This window comes from Aspergillus fumigatus, chromosome 6, assembly GCF_000002655.1.
Source record: "Aspergillus fumigatus Af293 chromosome 6, whole genome shotgun sequence".
NCBI classification, from domain to species: Eukaryota; Fungi; Ascomycota; class Eurotiomycetes; order Eurotiales; family Aspergillaceae; genus Aspergillus; species Aspergillus fumigatus.
In genome coordinates, this window is record NC_007199.1 from 998,876 (window position 1) to 1,018,423 (window position 19,548).

The 19,548-nt window shown below is 51.4% G+C and overlaps 9 protein-coding genes across 9 annotated transcripts; 5 read left to right on the plus strand and 4 right to left on the minus strand.

The window, feature by feature from the left end:
* Positions 1–209: 209 nt before the first annotated feature.
* On the plus strand, positions 210–1,231 carry AFUA_6G04370 (uncharacterized protein; the record flags this gene model as incomplete). Its single annotated transcript, XM_742548.1, has 2 exons — positions 210–1,061; positions 1,136–1,231. 2 exons carry the CDS (start codon positions 210–212, stop codon positions 1,229–1,231), a joined length of 948 nt encoding a protein of 315 aa, XP_747641.1.
* Positions 1,232–1,370: 139 nt separating this feature from the next.
* AFUA_6G04380 (protein kinase COQ8) lies at positions 1,371–3,858 on the minus strand (the record flags this gene model as incomplete). Its single annotated transcript, XM_742547.2, has 3 exons — positions 2,881–3,858; positions 2,544–2,826; positions 1,371–2,485 (listed from the first exon to the last, which is right to left on the minus strand). The coding sequence occupies exons 1-3, from the start codon at positions 3,697–3,699 to the stop codon at positions 1,371–1,373; spliced, it is 2,217 nt and encodes a 738-aa protein (XP_747640.1). The 5' UTR covers positions 3,700–3,858.
* Positions 3,859–3,936: 78 nt separating this feature from the next.
* Positions 3,937–8,337, minus strand: AFUA_6G04390 (E3 ubiquitin-protein ligase BRE1; the record flags this gene model as incomplete). Its single annotated transcript, XM_742546.2, has 6 exons — positions 3,937–6,842; positions 6,899–7,446; positions 7,505–7,553; positions 7,611–7,754; positions 7,873–8,067; positions 8,131–8,337. The coding sequence occupies 6 exons, from the start codon at positions 8,335–8,337 to the stop codon at positions 5,745–5,747; spliced, it is 2,241 nt and encodes a 746-aa protein (XP_747639.1). The 3' UTR covers positions 3,937–5,744.
* A 108-nt stretch (positions 8,338–8,445) lies between these two features.
* On the plus strand, positions 8,446–10,262 carry AFUA_6G04400 (transcription factor TFIIIB subunit BDP1; the record flags this gene model as incomplete). Its single annotated transcript, XM_742545.1, has 2 exons — positions 8,446–8,473; positions 8,530–10,262. 2 exons carry the CDS (start codon positions 8,446–8,448, stop codon positions 10,260–10,262), a joined length of 1,761 nt encoding a protein of 586 aa, XP_747638.1.
* A 294-nt stretch (positions 10,263–10,556) lies between these two features.
* On the minus strand, positions 10,557–11,787 carry AFUA_6G04410 (DUF1183 domain protein; the record flags this gene model as incomplete). The annotated part of the gene is made up of 2 exons (XM_742544.2): positions 11,640–11,787; positions 10,557–11,570 (listed from the first exon to the last, which is right to left on the minus strand). Exons 1-2 carry the CDS (start codon positions 11,775–11,777, stop codon positions 10,557–10,559), a joined length of 1,152 nt encoding a protein of 383 aa, XP_747637.2. The 5' UTR covers positions 11,778–11,787.
* A 48-nt stretch (positions 11,788–11,835) lies between these two features.
* mmm1 (ERMES complex subunit MMM1) lies at positions 11,836–13,552 on the plus strand (the record flags this gene model as incomplete). The annotated part of the gene is made up of 3 exons (XM_077804972.1): positions 11,836–11,960; positions 12,020–12,050; positions 12,109–13,552. The coding sequence occupies exons 1-3, from the start codon at positions 11,945–11,947 to the stop codon at positions 13,550–13,552; spliced, it is 1,491 nt and encodes a 496-aa protein (XP_077661107.1). The 5' UTR covers positions 11,836–11,944.
* Positions 13,553–13,796: 244 nt separating this feature from the next.
* On the minus strand, positions 13,797–14,711 carry AFUA_6G04430 (acireductone dioxygenase (Ni2+-requiring); the record flags this gene model as incomplete). The annotated part of the gene is made up of 4 exons (XM_742542.1): positions 13,797–13,925; positions 13,992–14,363; positions 14,431–14,536; positions 14,632–14,711. The coding sequence occupies 4 exons, from the start codon at positions 14,709–14,711 to the stop codon at positions 13,797–13,799; spliced, it is 687 nt and encodes a 228-aa protein (XP_747635.1).
* Positions 14,712–14,770: 59 nt separating this feature from the next.
* Positions 14,771–17,274, plus strand: AFUA_6G04440 (tRNA modification protein MTO1). The gene is made up of 2 exons (XM_742541.2): positions 14,771–14,933; positions 14,997–17,274. Exons 1-2 carry the CDS (start codon positions 14,827–14,829, stop codon positions 16,969–16,971), a joined length of 2,082 nt encoding a protein of 693 aa, XP_747634.1. The 5' UTR covers positions 14,771–14,826; the 3' UTR covers positions 16,972–17,274.
* Positions 17,275–17,840: 566 nt separating this feature from the next.
* On the plus strand, positions 17,841–19,322 carry AFUA_6G04450 (alpha-mannosyltransferase; the record flags this gene model as incomplete). The annotated part of the gene is made up of 1 exon (XM_742540.1): positions 17,841–19,322. The coding sequence occupies one exon, from the start codon at positions 17,841–17,843 to the stop codon at positions 19,320–19,322; it is 1,482 nt and encodes a 493-aa protein (XP_747633.1).
* Positions 19,323–19,548: the final 226 nt, after the last annotated feature.

Sequence of the window (19,548 nt, forward strand, 5' to 3'; positions counted from 1 at the left end):
TACACCTTACCTAATAGCTGAAGCATGCAGTATTTATGAATTCATATACTTCTAAACACAAAAATAACTGCAAAACCTTAGACAGGCAAAAAGGTAACCAGGACAAGTCCTTTGGGACTCTTATGATTATACTGTAGAGGTACCCTAACTTTGCCCTCATCTACCTTTCACTCCCAACAGATCCCATCAAAGCCAGCTAGTCAGTCATAATGGCAGTGAGAGCAGGTAGGCAGATGAGCTACCAGCAGCTATTCCATGTCAGTCCTGCAACCGGTGAATACCAGTACTGCGGAGAACAAGATTTCCTTAGAGTCCTTGACAGTGAATATCATGCCTTGGAGGAAGACACAAGTGGCTGTAGAAGCCAGTACATTATCATTTCGAATGTTGACGAGCAAACATTTTCAGAGACTTTTTCTCATCCATGCAAAAAGCTCTTCACCAGTTCATTTTTCGAGTATATTCCAGGTCTTGCTCTACTTCTTGTCAGGATGACTTCAGCAGCTCATGAGCAAGGGTACAACGCCCTCCATTCTATGATCACCCGCAAGTGTGCGTTTATGAACGGGCTAGACTTGCAGCTAAGTGTGATGGGCCACGTCGCGATTACATCGAACGGGCGCACGAAGAAAGCCGACCAGACGTACCGTCCCGTCGTCGTTCCGCAACCACGTTCTGACCACTGGCCTACAGTGGTGATACAATGCGCGTACTCTCAGCCAAGGTCAAAGCTCGCGAATGACGCCCGCTGGTGGTTGCTGGAAGCAGGTGGTGACGTGAAAACTGTTCTTACCATTCTTGTTCACCAAACAAGAAGAGAAGTCGTCGAAAAATGGGAATTGATCCCGCGGGAGACAAGACAGGGTCAAAACAAGAAGGTCCCTGAAATAACCCGGCGGGTTGTTATGTCCCAGAAGACAGACAACGATCCCATTCGCGTGACTGGATACCCTCTAACTCTACCTTTCGAGCACTTGTTCCTTCGGCCCGCCAATCCTGGCGAAGGGGACATTGTCCTGGATGAATCGGATCTGGAAACCATCGCTACATTAACCTGGAGGGTACATTCCAATGTTTAAGATGCCTGGGGCGAGGTTGACGACGTCTTTGAGATCTGCTTGGAAATGCGGAACAGGATCGCCTGAATATCACTTATCTTCGCTATGGGATGGGAAGCGAGCGACGACTGAAAATGTATTACATTGCGCAATTGAATGGAAGGGAAGAATAGTCTCCAGATTGAAATGAGTCTAGATTCTATGATACCCTCGTTTTACAGGATCTATATTACAAGAGTAGACTTTGGCCTTCGATAATAATACATAGCATGGCAATGTGTGTCAACCACCACCACCATATTCCCTCCTGATCTATTTTCGGGTCGACCCAACGTCAAGCCCAGACTTCTCCGCCTTCTGGATCGCGTCTGCAAACAGCTCCTTGCATCGTACTTGGCTTCCCAATCTCGCACAGAGCAGGAACGCTCCGCTGAGCTTGCGATGCAAGCTGTAGGTTTCCTCGGGCGGAGGCGAGAGTCGCTCCCGAATCATCACAGGGATCAAACTCCGAACTCGGTCCGTGATGGTCTGATTCCGGAAATCGTAGACGTCTGGTGAAGAATCCATGAACGGTTCGGCAAGTGTTAAAATCGAAGAAACGTGGGCGTCTACCATGGTCTTGGACTCATGACCAGTCAGATAGCCCAGTTCGATGGAGAGGCTGTGGCAGCGTTCTCGGTCGTTGCGGGAAGCCGCGATAAGCGTTCTGATATATTTCGAGATGAATTCGACAGGGTACTCGCGCGAAGCACCAAAGTCAAGGAGTTCCAGCTTATTAGTCTTCGCATTGTAGAGGAAGTTGGTCCAGTTGGGATCTGTCTGCATAAACCGGAACTCGGTGATCTCGCGGAGGGATAGGCGTAGAATCTGCGTCCCAATCCAATCACGTTGCGCCTGGGTGAAGTCATGGATCTTGGTGACTGCAATGCCTTCCAGACGTTCCATGGTCAGGACTTGCTTTCCTGAAGCCTCCGGGATAATCTCCGGAACCAAGAAGACAGGGTCGTCCTTTACGAGCTCTCTGAAACGGTTGCCGCACTCGGCTTCTCGGATGTAGTCGCATTCCCACGCGAGTTCCGTCCGCGCATTTGCAATCGTCTTGTCCAAGTAAAGACCTCTTGGAAGAAGACGAGATGCCGTCAGAAGGATGGAAAGGTTGTTCAGGTCGGAGTCAATGGACTCAGCAACACCCGGATATTGGACCTTGACGGCAACTGGCTGGCCAGTTCTCTTGAGCACCGCTCCATGGACTTGTCCAATCGAAGCCGCTGCCATTGGAACTTCATCGAACGTGGAGAAAAGGTCCCGCCAATTGGGTCCAAGGTTGTCAGCCAAGACTTTGTCTCGTTGAGAAGCTGGCATATAATCTGCTCGATCTTGCACGCGCTGCAAAACCTGATGAATAGCCTCTGGAAGCATTTTGTTATCTGAAAAAGAATTAGTGTCCACCACAACGCAAGGAAGGAGGAACTCCCGAATACCAACCCTGAAAACTCAACATCTGCCCCAGTTTGAGAGCGGCTCCTCGCATTTTTGAGAGTTTGGCCACAAGTCGTTCCATGTTCCCAGGACTGAACATTATAGACCCAGCATAGTCATCTTTGCCCCCAGTCATCCTTCGCAGGCCCTCACCCACTGCTCCAAAGGCCATCGAGGTAGCCAGCCCACTGTATTGCCACAATCGACCTAACCGCGACGATGGGACACGAGATTCAGTCATCTTGTAGGTATCGCTTTGCTTGAGATCCGCTGCGATCAGGTGATCCTTCTATTAAAATGTCAACATGCGTTTTGTGTCATTCTACTCGGCTAGACGGCGTACCAGAGCAACATCTTCAGCAATGCTGGCCCCAATTTTTTCCAGTTCTTCCTTATTAACTTGCTTGACCTTCTCGACAGGAGCCGAGGCCGACCTTCGACTGACCGAACTTTCAGAAAAGCCTTTAGCTCTCCAATCTGGATTCTTCATATCCGAGACTCCTTTCTTGGAAAGTATTCTGGCAACCTTGGGACTGTGGAAAATTTCCTTCATCATCTCCTCCGACACATCTTGCTGTTCTGTTGTAGACACTTCCTCGGACGCAGACTTCTCAGTATTCACAGGCGAGTGGAAGGAGTCCGCATTAAGAGAGCTATCCAAATTCACTTGCGTGTTACTGATGGTCTTTGGCAGCTTCACTCGAGGAAGCCCCGATAACCCAGGCGTCGACTCTTGAGAAGGCTGATAAAAGACATCCTGTTGATCGCTGACATTCAATGCACTCGAGCCATTGTTCACAGTGTGCCCCGCAGCCGATGACGGAATTTGAAATTCGGCCTGTCGTTGAGCTTTCTTCGCTTTGTCCGGAGAGAGACCTGAACGAGCTGCCGCATTTGTTGGTTGAGAAGACGCGGTCGTGCTGGTGGGCTGGGTTTTCGGCGCAGCTTCGGAAGGAGAAGGTTCATTGAATCTCTTTGCTAGAGCAGCCGCAGCTTGAGCTGTTAATATTAAGCCCTCAGTCTGTCTCTGAATTCCCTTGGTGAGGGAAGAGGTCCGTGTAAAGACGTCTAGCTGCCGTTGCCGCAGCGTAAGGTGATTTGTCGCAACTGATTTCGCGACATTGAATAGTTGGATAGCATCCAGAAGACGCTTTCCTGACATAATATCAGATGATCTCGTCAGTAGAAGCTCTTGGTCTAGCTTAATCGCATGATGTAATGCGAGAGGGTAGTATCAACTTGCGGAAAATCGATCAGAAGCTCACATCGGACCATTATTGCTTACTTGCATCGTTCCTCTCGCATCCGCCTTTTTCTGCCCACATCCACCGCCGGAGACGGGCAACTCCGATGTTCGGACGAGCTTATCAGTGGATTTGGACTGGGAGATAAGAAGCGGGCATTATTTATGCTTTGGTGCAATGGTATCGAGGGGCTCGTCGCAGAAGGATTCTCCTCCTCTCTCTGGACGCACTGAGGAATGTCCGAATGAATGGGAAGAACAGTATACAAGCTTTGGAGAAAGAGATTGCAGATCTCGAGTATCGTTTGCGCAATGCCCGCACACGCCTCACGTTAGCCCGCCAAGAGGATACAAGGGAGCTACCCTCCAATGGTCCGTGACGACTACCCTGCGACGGCCATGATTGTCGTGCCTGAAGACTGACATCGAAAATAGACGAACCATACCTTCCACCAAACCATGCACTACTCCTCCTGTCAGATTCTGCCCTCCCACTGGGCTCCTTTGCCTACTCCAGCGGCCTGGAGTCCTACCTAGCCCACAGTAAACCTTTGCCTCGCTCGGTGACAACAATCGCATCGTTTCATCACTTCCTCAAGTTGTCAATTGCGTCAATCGCAAGCACCTCTCTCCCGTATGTCCTTGCAGCCTATAGGAACCCGGGAGAACTAGAGACACTAGACAACGATTTGGACGCGTCGACGCCGTGTATAGTTGCTCAGAGGGCAAGTGTCGCGCAGGGAAGGGCTTTACTTGGCGTCTGGGAGCGAGCATTTCGAAGCGCATATGCTTCGGGACCGCCTGCTGGCGAGACGGATGCTGCCAAGGCAGTGCAAATGATTGAAAACTTCTCCGACGCTCTCAAATCTTGGGTCGGCACTGCGGATGAATTAGGACCGAAAGGTCATCTTGCTCCTCTATGGGGTGTTGTATGCCTTGCTATGGGTGTCGATCTCCGGCAGACGGCGTATGTTTTCATGCTGAATCATGCCAAAGCAGTTCTCAGTGCTGCAGTTCGCGCCTCTGTGATGGGGCCATATCAGGCGCAAAGCGTCCTAGCCAGCAAGGCCCTGCAAGCTATGATTTCAGAACGAATCGACCGAGAATGGAACACCGCAGTAGAAGATGCGGGCCAAATCGTCCCTCCTTTAGACCTCTGGGTAGGGCGGCATGAGCTTCTCTATAGCAGAATATTCAATTCATAACACTTGAGCACCTACATGGGAAACTGTCTACCACAAGAAAGTCAGACGACATCATTAAGGCCATGACCCCATGAGCATGGTGCATTCATCATCTCGTCCTAGGTAATCCTACATCTCGCATCCCGGCTCCCCACCACCGGTGTTACTCGGAACACAGAAGTGGGTATCCAAACAGTCTCTCTTCCTGAAAGAGAGTAAGACATAAGGAAAGTGGGTGTAAAGAAAAGAAAAAAACGTTGAAGCCGAAGACTGGACAACCACCATGTCTGGCCAGATCTCGTTATGCAACGAGAAATCTTGCTCGAAAAGCATAACAGTAAATCAAAACGCCGGCCCCTGTGAGACCCTATCCTGCTAACCCCTTGTAGAGCAAAAACACCGCACCATGAACCTTCCATGATTGTGTGAAACACGACAGAAAAAAAAAGGGTAATAAAAAGGCTAGGGAGAAAATCGGGAGGACGAGAAGGGCAATAGAAAACTATGGTACACGAATGTAAATTTTGAAACGGACCGATGACCAAATCGGAAACTCAACGATCGCTGAGAGGCCTCATAGCGTAATATGCATATGGTCGTTATTTCCGAATGATCTATTGCAATTTGGACACTTTCGAGACCGAGAAGTGAGTCTTTCTTCCACGCATTCTTTGCAGAATACGTGACCGCAGGTCTTGATCGCGGTATTCTTGAAATTCCTGCGGCAGACAGTACAAAGTGCAAGACTCTGGAATGGCAATCACTTAGTATCAGTACCCCTTATGCATACGCGGAAAGACTTACCCTCAACATCTCATACTCTGATGACGAATTGCCCAAACTCTTGTTCTTCCAATTCTCAAGACTCTTCTTGGTATCGGCAAGGGTGACTTTCAAGCTCTCAATTTCAGTCTCAGCTTTACGACACGCGCTCGAAGCACTCGCCAATGACGAATCCTTCGACACCGAGAGGGCCTTGAGCTCATTGACCTGGGCTTTGAGGCCGTCAATAACAATGTTATTCTCCGCGATTTGCTGTTGGGCTGCATGATGCTTGCTGATGATTGAATTCAATGCTTCCTTCGTCTCACTAGCCTGCTTCTCCATATTGGCCAACAGAGAGCGAGTGGTGGCCTCCGATTCCTTTAGTTGCGAGACAATATCGGAACTCTTCGAGTTCTGTATTCTCAAAGTTCGAACCTCCAACTCTCGCGCTTCCTTGCTTTTCATTGCAGCGAAATACTTCTGATCCGCTTTTGATTTCTCAGCAGTCAATCGGGCGACTTTCTCTTCTAAAGCGCTAAAATCTGCAACCTTTTGCGAAGCCAACAAAGAGTACTTTTTGCAGGCGGTCTGCATCGACGTCAACTCGGTATTGAGCATGGAATACTGGCGCTCCAAATTCTGATACTTCGCACGAAGTTCTTCCAACGGAACATCGTCGATCTCTGTATGCGCTGCTTTTGTGTTGTCAAGCTGCAAGCGGAGCCTGTCCACCTCAGATTCTAGGGCATTGATCCGAGCCTGTGCAGCATCCGCAAGTTCCTGGACCTTAGTTGTCGCAATTTTCTCCTGTTCCTGCGCGGCCTTCCGCATCTGCTGATCAGCCAAGAGCTCGTCACGGGCGTTCCGAATTCGGGCTAAATCAGTCTCAGCTCGCATCAACTGCGCTTCCTTTTCGGCAATAACGTTCTGGGTTTCCTCATCCACCTGATTGCGATATGCAGTCCGTTCAGATCGTAATTTTGCAGCCTCTTCACGTAGTTGTATGTTTGTTGCTTCCAGGTGATTGATTCGTTTAACAACGTCGTCGTATTGGGATCGTAGTTGCTTGAACAAATCCGTATGCGCATAATCATCATCTGTGGGCTTTGTGCGCTACATCAACAATATCCAGTCAGCAGCAGTGTGCACAACGGACGACAGCACCTTACCTTGATATTCAACTCCGTAATCTGGCTTAGTAAATTTGCATTCTCAGATTCCAGTTTCTGCAACTGTTCCTTTTGCTTCTCTGAAACAGCCACAAGCTGTTTATGCGCTTCTTCCAGTTCGGTATTCCGTTCAGCGCTTGAGGGCAAACCGTTGACTGGTGACTGTTCTTCCCGATTTCCAGACGCACTATCGCCCCCAGGTCGCTGAGCACCTAGAAGATACTGCTTCTCCAATTTCGCGACAGTCAAGCTTCTTGCGCGGTCGAGCTTCTTCTCAGCCACCATGTACCGTAATGACGCTGCCTCCAGGCTTTCTTCCAGTTGCTGCTTTTCGGCCAAAGCTTTCTCAAGTTCGGCAATAGTACCTTTTTCTTCGGCCAATTTCTTCGCAAGTTGGGACTGCAAATCTGTAACCTCTGGGGGGGCATTTATGGAGAAAGATTGCAATCGAGTAATAATGGCACGTATATCATCTGACCGGGCTTTGAGGTGTTTCTCAAAGTCTTCCATATTTTCAAATAACAACGAACTTCGAAACGAAGGCCGATCTAGATGAATATTAGTGAGATGATCTCAAGATGACGATCTACTTAACTTAGTGCCTACCTTTGTCTTCATCCAACGCGCCCATGAGAGTTTTGACCTCATCAATTAACTATCGCAAGAGAAGTGAGATTCTGCCGCGGCAAGGAAGATGCGTGAGGATACTTACCTGATTGAACCAGGCATCGATTACACGTAAATGGTCATTATGGTAGGCCGTAGCTTTCGACATTTCTTTGAGTTTCGTCTCCAGAGACATCTTCTCACGTTTGTACTCTTGCATCTGGCGCCATATCGCATCTTTTTGGAATCGCTGTCACAGAGATTAAGTCAGAATCAAAACAGTTTCAGACTTCAGCTGAATTTTAAGTGGGCCGGAAAAAGCCCCCTGCTACAAATTGAGGGCTCAGGGACAAAGGTTGGCAACTCACCTCCAGGTCGTCTTTCCAAGGCATATCGGCATCTGGATGCGGTTTACTCCCACCATTGACAGAAGTAGCTTGCTTCTTCAATGGTGGAGCGGAATCATTGTGATCATGAGTAGCAGGTCTCTTCCGGTCTTCCATCTTGACGATAGCGGACTCGGAACATACGACGGGAGATGCTTCGGTGGCCGGCATCAGTGGCTAGAAAGACATAAGTCGACAAAGGCCGTCACCACTGAACAGCAACCAGCCTGGAGCAATAACCGCAGCAGTACCCGCCCGTGTAGGCAACAAAATCTGAGTGACGTTGGAGGACGTAGCCGTGCAGGTGGTTGTGATAAGCAGGACTTGGAAAGCCAGGAGGATTTTCGGCCTGGGAGGTTTAGCGTCGCCTAGCGCCTCCCACGTGACCGAGCCCACTTCCCCCCAGAGTTCAGACGAACTCCTGGCATCTAGTCTAGACTTCTGCATGTCACCCTCTACGTGCTATCCATTGGACCAACCTTCCATCGCATCAGTTCTATTATCGGCCTGGACTTTGATGGGTTCCATTATCTCCAGCGATGCTGAGCTGTGAGGATGAAATCTTTTTCGAGCTCTGTCATCAGTAAGTGTCGAATCCTGCCTCCTATTGCTGCATCGTCTGACCGCTTCCATCTTCAGATAAGTCGGGCAAGAAATTTGCTCCAAAGGCGCCTGTCCGACGCGCCCCTCCGGCACCCTCTGCCACCCCGGCACCACCGCGAAGACCTAGCACCAGTTCACAACCCTCTACTACTCAGAACGCTCAACCGGCATTAGATAAAAGTCCTGCCGAGCCCGCACCTCCTGCTACTGTCCCGGAGCCTTCTGTCCCATCCGCGGGTGATGTTCAATTGCCCGTCGCCGAGTCGTCGGGGTCCCCGAAACCCGATTCAGCACCATCCCAATCTGCAACAACCATCCCCATTCCCGTTTCGAAGCGTAAGGCATCTTTCTCGGCTCCCACACGGCGCGTGACTGTTGAAGAAGCTCGTGCGCCATCTCAACCTAGAGCACATCATGAAACCAATACCGAGCGCCTACCCGCAAACCTCGAGGCGAATGGACCCGAGAGACATGGGGGAATAGTTCAAAGTATCGAAGACCCCCAAAACCTTGTGAGCCGTAATGACACCTCGACACCTGCGGCTGGTTCTCAGCACCTTCCACCTGTTGAGAGTGCTACAGAGATCCGCCCATCCAAGCGCGTGAAACTGACTCAAGAATCGTCGAAAACATCTACCCGTCCTACTCCTTCACCATCCCATGTCATTACTCCCCCACCTATCCAACCCCCAACGGTTGATGAAACTATGGAAGTTACCGACGGAGCTGAATCGCAACCAAACGCCGACCAGACTCGAAGGGCGTCGAAGTCGCGAGGCAGAAGGGCAAGCCGCACCTCCAATGTTGAAGACGCTGCGGGCAAGGTGAAGAGGAAGCAACAACGGTCTCGCAAAAAGCGCGAACCAACACCCGAAGGAGCGGATCTCATCGAAATTGCTCCAGCAGTTGTCAAAATGTCGGAATTGTGTAAGGATTTACGAACGGGGAGAATGTCTAAGCGGGAAACTGAATTGCGCAACATGGAGCTCGCTGAACAGGAACGCAAGCGAGCTCAACAAGAGGAGGACAGCCAAGCACCAGTCCCTCTCAAAACGAACGGGGATGCTACTTCCCCTGCGGCGGAACCTAATATCGGCCTCGAAAAGAAGCCACAGGCCGGTCCTGTGATGCGAATCGTGAATGGGGAGATTGTGCTTGATGCTGCTTCCCTCCATGTTGACCGTTACGCAGATGCGGCGAGAAATGCGGGGGATCTAGAGGATGTAGTAGAAAGCTCTCTTACTCGGAAGATCAACCAAGCCACCTGGGGAAAACGGTCCAAGACAGAATCATGGGATGAAGAGATGACGGAACTATTTTACAGAGGCTTGCGAATGTTCGGCACCGATTTCATGATGATCAGCAAGCTGTTCCCTGGGAGGTCGAGACGTCAAATCAAGCTGAAATTCAACAATGAAGAGCGGCGCGCTCCAGAACGAATCAAGGAAACGCTGTTGGGTCCGCGGGAAACAATAGATATCACGACGTATTCCGAAATGACCAACACTGTGTATGATGACCCCAAAGTGGTTCAGCAAGAGTTGGATGAAGAGAAGAAACGGATTGAGGAACAACATGCAAAGGAAAAGCAGGCTCAGGAGGATTTGCTTCGAAATCCAGACGGCACGACTGGTGGTGATGCCGCACCAGGGCTGGATAACGCCAGTAACGTGCCCGTAAAGGGCAAACGAAACAACAAAAGACAGGCGATGAGAGCTATGGGAGGCGGAACTGAAGAAGTGATTGGCACGATTGATGACCTTCCTTGATTATTTAAGCGCTTTGCTGGGCGGAGTTTGATAGAAATTGGAGGGGGGGTGGCGTTTAGGGCTGTCTCTGTGTTGCATGGGTTTGAGATGGGATCACGATCACGGCCTGGTGCCTTTTCTGCTGTCTACCTGGGTTGCTCTTATCGGTGTTGCTTCTCGCTTCATGGGAGTTTGTAATATCATAAGTAGGCTGTCCAACACGTGCTAGGTACGTCATGCAGCGTCTAGGTAGGTTATGACAGTTAGCGGTATTAGGGGCGAAGGAATCAATTCTAATGACCGCGATTCTAAGCATTATCTCCGTCTTGTTGAGCCGAATCCCGTACTCTCCGTAGTAGCCGAAAACCGAGGAGGGGAACGCGGCTGTGTGTTGCTTTCTCTCCAAGGCTCGCGGTCATCAAACCATCTAGAGGATGACGGTCTGTCATGCCGATTGCTTCTCCTACCCATCTCGTAGCCGGCCATGCCACCAGCCGCAGCACCGGTCCAAAAACCCGGCCTCCACCCTGGCTGCGATGAACACGAACTATTATCTGGAAAGCTGCTGTAGGGAGGAGGTGGCCCAGGATAAGGCCCATAGTCATTTCCTCCCCCATCACCACCACCACCACCTCCTCCTCCCCAAAATCCGCCCCAACCTCGTCCAACATTGGTCCTGCCTCGACGACCTCGCAGCCCAAAACAGGAGCGGACCATAGGCCAGAAAATCATAACGAGAACCGCAGCCCAGAATCCTAAGAAAATGAGGTCCACTAGAGCGTCCATCCCTCGGCGCCATCCTTTTGTCGCAAGCGGGATGGACCGCATATCATCCTCTTGTATTCTGCCAAATCGGCTCTCCCCGCGCTCCGTCAACAGTAGCCGGTACTCAACACCGCAGCTGCCCTTCAACACCCACTTGTCATCGGCATTTCGGTATCCCTCGCAGATCACATCTGTTGCGCCCAACATGAACTCCTCCGGAAGCTGTGCAGTGCACGTCCACTGGACATCTTCTTCGTCGTAGTCGTATCCAGCATTCGTGCATCGCATAGTCTCTATCTTGTACTTGTCACAGATGGTCTTTGAGGGTCCCACGCATTTCAGCTGTGGAATCGGGGAAACACGGCGAGAGGACGTGAGACGATTGGCGCGTAGAGTCAGCGACTGTACTCGCGAGAGGAGTATGGCATTTGGCCCGGGCGGCGATTCTGAAGATCTGCCGTATGCGAGCCCTGGGGGAGCAAAGCATAGAAGCCATAGTAGTAGTGAGTTAATGCCTGGGTAGTACATTCTGCGAGTTAGATATTTCCGTTCTGTGGGGAGTATCTTGTGGTCGCAGGAAAATTAGTTTTAGGCATCTTAATATGAGCACAAAGTCGAGGTAGGACCAGCCACCTGGTAATATAGTACAGATACTTTACCATCGAACATGGGATGACTGCGAAAGCTCAACGTGTCCTTACAGAGAGGCGCGAGCTCGTGGGTCATTTTGGAGTCCAATCGCGATATGGATGTGATAAGCAGCTGCTCCATCTTAGACTAGTCTTGGCCGAGGCTGACAGGGTCCGTCATTCGTCATTTCTTTTTGACCAAAAAATTGATCTTCCGGGTTCCAACGCTTTGGAAGCTTCAATTGCAGTGTCGCTTGTTGTAGCAATGGGGTTATGGAAAGCACCGGATAACATCTACAACAGCTGAAAATGTCTTCTCAGCTAAGTGCGATTGATCCAATTCCGTTTTGTCGATGTGATCCAGGACTGACAACACTGAACTAGACGACCCCACGCCTATCCCGGCTCAGTCCTCGTACGTCAAGATCACCGTGCTTTTTAAGGCGGCTGGATAGCTGATGAAGTAGGAGTAGTTTATCATTTACACAAGGGTTCTTGCTGGGACAGCTCTCCGTAGTGCTTCTCATTGCTGCCTTCATCAAGTTCTTCATCTTCGGCGAAGCACCACCTCCGCCCTCTCGTGGCCTTTCTCATCGTTCAGCGACTCATCGGCGTTCTAATTCGATTTTCAGCAGCGCACAGCATGATGGGAGCACAAGAACATTGAGAGAAAAGCCATCTAACTCGAACGTCCTACGTCCGGTACCGTCCTCCGCGACCAACACCCGCTCCATCCTGCGAAAGACCTACTACACTGCAATCCCCACCAATCCCTCCTCAAAACATGGACGACACAGGATACACCATTCTTCGCACCAGCCAGAGTCGTTGGACTGGTTCAATGTCCTCATAGCTCAGACCATCGCTCAATACAGGCAAACGGCATATCTGTTGAAGGACTCACCGACATCATCAATCCTCAACTCGCTAACGGCGGCCCTGAATAACCCCGAGAAGAAGCCATCATTTATAGATAAAATTACTGTGACGGATATATCTCTGGGGGAGGAGTTTCCCATCTTCAGCAACTGTCGGATCATTGCTGTGGATGATCCAAATTCTGATGGTGGACGCCTTCAGGCACTGATGGACGTCGACCTGAGCGATGACAACCTTTCCATCGCTGTCGAGACGCAGCTGCTCCTCAATTATCCAAAGCCATGCTCTGCCATTCTTCCTGTGGCACTCTCCATTTCCGTTGTCCGCTTTTCCGGGACCCTTTGCATATCACTCGTCCCCGCTTCCACACCTCCACTCGACACTCCATCCCATTCCCCATCTCCCCCTACCGCCCAGACAACAACAGCTGGACGCTCAAAGCGTGAAGATCAGACGAGTGGAAGTCACTCTCACGCAGGTGGCTCCTCGAAGGAACCCAGCGGTGAAAATCCGCCGAAAACCAGTCCAAAGAGCAACGTTGCGTTTTCCTTTCTTCCAGACTATCGACTTGACCTCTCCGTGAGGTCGTTGATTGGCTCTCGTAGCAGACTCCAAGACGTACCTAAAGTCGCTCAGCTAGTTGAAGCCCGTGTTCATGCATGGTTTGAGGAGCGCGTCGTCGAACCTCGGGTGCAGGTCGTGGGACTGCCGGACCTCTGGCCTCGCATGGGCAGGACAGGCGTACGGACTGGCGATGATTCGGAAACGGGCTCTAATGTGCCGCGGAGTAGCACGGCGGCAGATGCCAGCGGGTCTGCCCGTCACGAGGACTCGTCTCGCGAACCAGAGGTGCTCAGGTTTGGATCACTATTGGGCACACGGCCGCCGTTTGACCTTGCTTCCCGAACGAGCAGCTTCAATGTTGAAACTGGCGACCTCCGCAGTCGCAGCATGACGCGGGAAGAGAGCAATGGTAACTTGAGCGATCAATTCCACATGCCCGGCTCTCTTCCAGGAAGTGGTGTAGCTACGACTTGAGTCAACATTTTGACCGCTAGATTAAAAGACATAAAAATGACATGTGTTTCATAAGTGCTTGGGACTTTCATAGTCGTTGTACGTGAAAAATGTCGTGATCTATCAAACTGCTTATGATATATACAAATTATCAGTTCCGAAGTTAAAAGCACCAGAACCTCGTGGGAAGCCGCAGTCTGTCCCCCTTCAATCAATCATGCCTCTTGCCCATGCTGGAATTGGGTCATCAATGAAAAGAAAATCTCTAAGCAACGGTCTTGTTCTGGATCGTGCGAAGGTAAGACTGCCGATGAGAGTTCTCATCGACATCAGGGCCACGGTTCAAGGGAGTCCATTTAGGCTCTTCCTGGAAAAGGCGCATAGCCTTGACGTACTACGAACGAAGCAGTCAGCAAGTTAGCACTCAAAGGGTTGACTGGATAAGCTCATGGAAACCGACATTCTTGTCATCGGTGGTGAAACGATGGTAGATACCAGCGGGAAGGATGATCAAGTCATCCTTCGCCAACTTGATCCGAACCCATTCGTCCTCCTGACCACGCACGTCAAAGTAACCCTCGCCATCACGGATGTAGCGGATCTCCTCGTCTTCGTGCAGATGCTCATTGAAGAACATCTTCACTTTCTCCTCGTACACATCACCCATCGCCTGTGGCGAAACTACAATCTCATCACGATTCTTGTACCCACGTTCCTTGGCCAATTCATTAACAGACTCGAGGGAGGGGAAATGGTAGTACTGGACTCCAATGGAGGCGAGATAGTCCACCGTCACCGGGCGGCCGGAGTCATGGGGTTCCCGCTGGTCACCCTATTGTAATCTCAGTCATTGCCTGATTAGAGAAGGGGGAGCCATAGTTTCAGATAATGAACCATACCGGTTTGTTGTCATACCAATAAGCCTTCATGGTGGGATGCTTCTTCTCTGCAGGACCGCCAACAGAGTATGTTTTGCGTTCGGATAGGAGGCAACAGGTCAATAAACTTAACAGAGTATTCCTTTATCCTATCAGCGCGAAGATATAAGAGATAGAAAACCGATGTAAAGGCCTGCGGGGCATGAAAAAACAGCCCCGCACCTAGTGATCGCGCAAATCAAGGGCAATATTTGCTTATTTGCATTACGGAGTGCGTCCGCTCTTCCACCGCCTTCGGACATAAATGGGAATAAGAAATATCGGCCACGTGATCCGGATATCCGCCAGTATTTTTCCATGGCAATAATGCAGTTTCACTGTTCTGGTGTAGAGTCGTCCTGACTAAAAAGTAGTATCATGGCTTTCCGGGCACGGTCAGTGGCTCTTTGGCGATGGGGCTCTGCTCCTTGGTCCCGGATCATGGGCCTCACACGAGGCATGGCCACGGTTTCTGATGGTACCCGGTATGGTTTCCCCAGCACCCTTACCCTAGTCGCCTCTGCACGCTACTAACTTTCAGCACGTAGGGCATACGATGTCGTCGTTATTGGAGGAGGCCACGCTGGTTCCGAGGCCTCTGCAGCTGCCGCTCGATCTGGCGCACGCACCGCATTGGTTACGCCCTCGCTTTCGAACATTGGCGTTTGTTCATGCAATCCGAGTTTTGGAGGAATCGGGAAAGGAACAATGATCCGCGAAATCGATGCCATGGATGGTGTGGCAGGGCGAATCATTGACAAGGCCGGTATCATGTTTCGCATTCTCAATCGATCCAAGGGACCTGCTGTATGGGGTCCGCGCGCTCAGATTGATCGGGATCTCTATAAGAGGTACATGCAGGAGGAGCTTCTCGCTACCGAAGGGCTGAGTATAGTGGAAGGCAAGGTCGCAGATATCGTGGTGTCAAAAGAGGGTGTGGAGAACATCCCGGGATCGCAGGGCAAGATTGTCGGAGTACGGCTCGAATCCGGAGAGGTGATACCTACTGGGCGTGTCGTCATCACAACTGGAACGTTCCTGGGTGGAGAAATACACATTGGACTTGAAGCGTACCCTTCGGGGCGTATGGGTGAAGCGGCTACGTTTGGGCTCAGCAAATCCCTTCGCGAAGCAGGTTTTCAGCTTGGTCGTCTGAAGACCGGGACTCCTCCTCGTTTGGATATGAAAACGATCGACTTTGCGCCATTGGAGGTTCAGAGAGGTGACTCGCCTCCGCAGCCCTTTTCGTATCTTAACACGACGGTCGATGTTGGTGATGAAGGTCAGCTTACATGCTGGATGACCCACACCAACGAGGCTTCACACGAGATAGTTCGCGCAAATCTTGACAAATCGATTCATATTCGCGAGACTGTCCGAGGGCCACGCTACTGCCCCTCGTTGGAATCGAAGATCATACGTTTTACGGATAAGAAACAGCATCAGATCTGGCTCGAACCGGAAGGATTCGCACCGAATGAGGTCATCTACCCGAACGGTATCTCCATGACCATTCCGGCAGACGCACAATATGCCCTACTACGCACGGTCCGCGGCCTTGAGAACGTGCGCATGCTACAGCCTGGCTACGGCGTGGAGTACGACTACATCGATCCCCGCAATCTCCGGCCGACGCTGGAGACCAAGCTGATCAGTGGCCTGTACCTTGCGGGGCAGATCAATGGAACAACCGGATATGAAGAAGCTGCAGGACAGGGGATCATTGCCGGCACGAACGCCGGTCTGTCTGCTCAAGGCCGACAGCCTCTCACTCTCACCCGGTCGGACGGTTTTATCGGAATCATGATCGACGACCTCATCACCAAGGGAGTATCCGAACCCTATCGTATGTTCACAGCAAGAAGCGAATATCGCATCTCGACTCGGTCTGACAACGCCGATCTGCGGCTCACACGTATGGCCCGTGACGCCGGCGTGGTGTCGGACAAGCGGTGGCGTTCCTTCACTGACACAGAAGCGCAAATCAAGGAGTTGCAAAACCTCCTCGCCAAAACGAAACTCTCATCTACTATGTGGTCGCGCAAAGGATTCAAAACTCGGACTGACAGCTCTGTCCGCTCGGCGCTCGACCTCCTCTGCCTCGACGGTGTGGACATCGACGCCTTGATCCCCCACATCGAATCGCCATCGGGCATGGCTTATACACCCTCCTCATTCGACCCCATAATCCGAACCCGGGTCAGCATCGAAGGCCGCTACGCCCCTTATGTCAAGCGGCAAGAGGCAATGGCGAGGAAGTTCCTGCAGGATGAAAGCCTCATCCTACCTCCGGATTTGGACTACTCAAAGGTGCAGGGCATCAGTACCGAGGAAAGACAGGCTCTCGAGCGCGTCCGCCCCGTTAGTGTGGGAATGGCGAGGCGCATCGAAGGAGTCACGCCGGCGGGTGCTCTGCGGTTGCTGATGCATGTCCGCCGGGCCATGGACGCGAGCAAAGAATCATCACTCGACGCAGACGCGCTTGAGGGCTCTGCGGAGAGCGTGTTACGTGGATCTGTTTGACACTGCATACGCAGCGATGTTCAATCATCCAGGAGGCTTGTACGATTAAACTTTGGGCTCAACGTGTATTGGGGAACTGCATGGCGCATGGGATGGTACAGCGACTGAAATATTTTAGGGCTTGTTGATCTTTGCATTGCATCTGACATTGTGGCATACTATTCAAGTTATACTTACCCTGTATACTCTCGGTGGCCTCGCCTCAACAACGACACATATCATGTATTCCTGATCTCCAATTCGCAATATAACCCTCTTTATAACTCTCCAAAACGCAGAATATTAGAACAGATCATTCCAGGACTTAGCCGTGATATGATTTGAGTCGAGGACCATAACGAACGTGGCGGGTCGAACAGACTTTCCGCAGCCCGAGGGGCCCAATCCATGACTCTTCTATGATGATCATCACCTGTGATTATTTTATCCCGTCCAATTAATCCATACCCCCAAGTCTACGCCACGTATATGGCTGGCTAATCTCACCTTCTATTGCAATGTCAGCTTATTTATCTATCGATCTCCCTATCCTTCCTTGACATTGAACTCGCTTGTTTTCTTCTTACATACTATTCCCACTCCCCGGCGGCTATCTATGTATATTCTCTCCCGCCGCAATTCTGCATTGGCTGTCAGCGCATTACCAATCTCTCACAATAGTGATTGCTCTTGAATGTCTCTTGCACTGCGCTCGTAAAATCTTTCTGGGGCGTCGCAGGTGCTAGCGCGTCGGGTGCGCAAACTTTAAGCAGCCCCTGAGCTTTCGTATTCTGTGCGACAAGGTGCACTCGTTGGATAAGGGTTGTCACTCAGCTTCGCCAGTGAAGGCGACTGCTCACGCTCGTCTTTGCGCTCGCACCTCGACTACCATGTCAGTGCCTCGGATATATTCGCGACTGCGAACGCTTTTGCTTGCACTATTTCTTGTATCGGTCTTCACCTGGTCGTTCTCGCGATGGCGATCTGTTTCAGTCGAGCCAGGCCACAAAAACCCTTCCTACGTTGATAGCGCCGGTGTTAGAGTCTTGCATTCTGCCGATGGTCATATTCATTTCTGGCAGCAGTTCCAGCCACTGTTGGCCAAATACCAGCCAAAATGCGACCCGCCCATGCGACTCGGCAATGCGCCGTCTGTACGGTTCGAGGAAGCGAAGCCGGAAGACCGACGGGAGTATCTCGACATGCTACCGGATGAAGTGGAGGCCATGAAGAACGCGCATACTGGGTTTGTCCGCGACATCAAAAGCAACCCGCCGCAACTACACTATGTCCCCAACACAAGGGGCCTGGTCTCGACAGCAGGAGGTTCATACCTTCCTGTTCTGGTCATTTCTCTTCGAATGCTCCGGAAAACAGGCTCAGAACTTCCGGTAGAGGTCTTTTTGGCCAACGAAGAGGAGTATGAGGAGTATATATGCGATGTGGTTCTGCCGTCTTTAAACTCCCGATGTGTGGTGCTGTCGCATATTCTCGATGCAGTGCCCAAGACTATGCAGATCGAGAAGTACCAATTCAAACTCTTCGCGATGATGTTCTCGTCTTTCGAAGAGATCCTCTTCTTGGACGCGGACGCCTTCCCGTTAGAGAAGCCAGACATCCTCTTCACGAACGAGCCCTTCCGGTCGAAGAATATGGTCACCTGGCCGGATTTCTGGGCCGACACCATCTCGTCCTACTACTACGACATAGCATCGAAGCCGATGCCCTCAAAGACCATTCGCCAGTCGACCGAATCCGGCGAGCTACTCCTCTCCAAGAAGACGCACTCGAAAACGCTCCTCCTGAGCGCGTACTACAATTTCTGGGGCCCAGATTACTACTGGGCCCTGCTGTCACAGGGCGCAGCCGGAGAGGGCGACAAAGAGACCTTCGTCGCAGCCGCTCTGACAATGGACGAACCGTACTACCAAGTCAGCGAGCCCATCGTGGCTCTCGGTCACCGCACCCAATCTGGCCTGGCCGGCTCCACAATGGCTCAATTCGACCCTGTCGAGGACTACGCCCTGACACAGAAGGGAGAGTGGCGCGTGCACGGCTCCAAAGCTCCCGCGCCCCGCGCTTTCTTCATCCACGCGAACTTCCCCAAGTTCAACCCCGCCACGGTCTTCGACGAGCAAGCCGTCAAGCCGACCTTTGAAGATGACGGCAGCTACACGCGCGCCTGGACGATCCCCGAAGAGGTAATTGGGAAGTTCCGCACGGATGTGGAGAAGCAGTTTTGGAGGGAGATCTTGTGGACGGCGTGCGAGCTCGAAACCAAGTTCCGGTCCTGGGAGGGGCGTGAGGGTATATGCCAGCGAGTCAAAGACTACTGGAACGCGATGTTCCCCACGCAGTCGGTCAAGACGTGAACGGGTGTCACTGTGAAGTTGACAACTCGAACCGAACCTTTGATGTATGTGGCCGTAACCGTGGTTGCCGGGACACGTTTCCACCTTACCAACATCCTACGGTGGACAGGTGGCCACTTCGTCAGGGACCAGGGCTCTCTACTGTAGAGCATGGCCAAACCCCACGACATGGAGCGGCGCTAATATGAACCCATACTTAAAGTATGTGCTTTCATATGCACTAGAG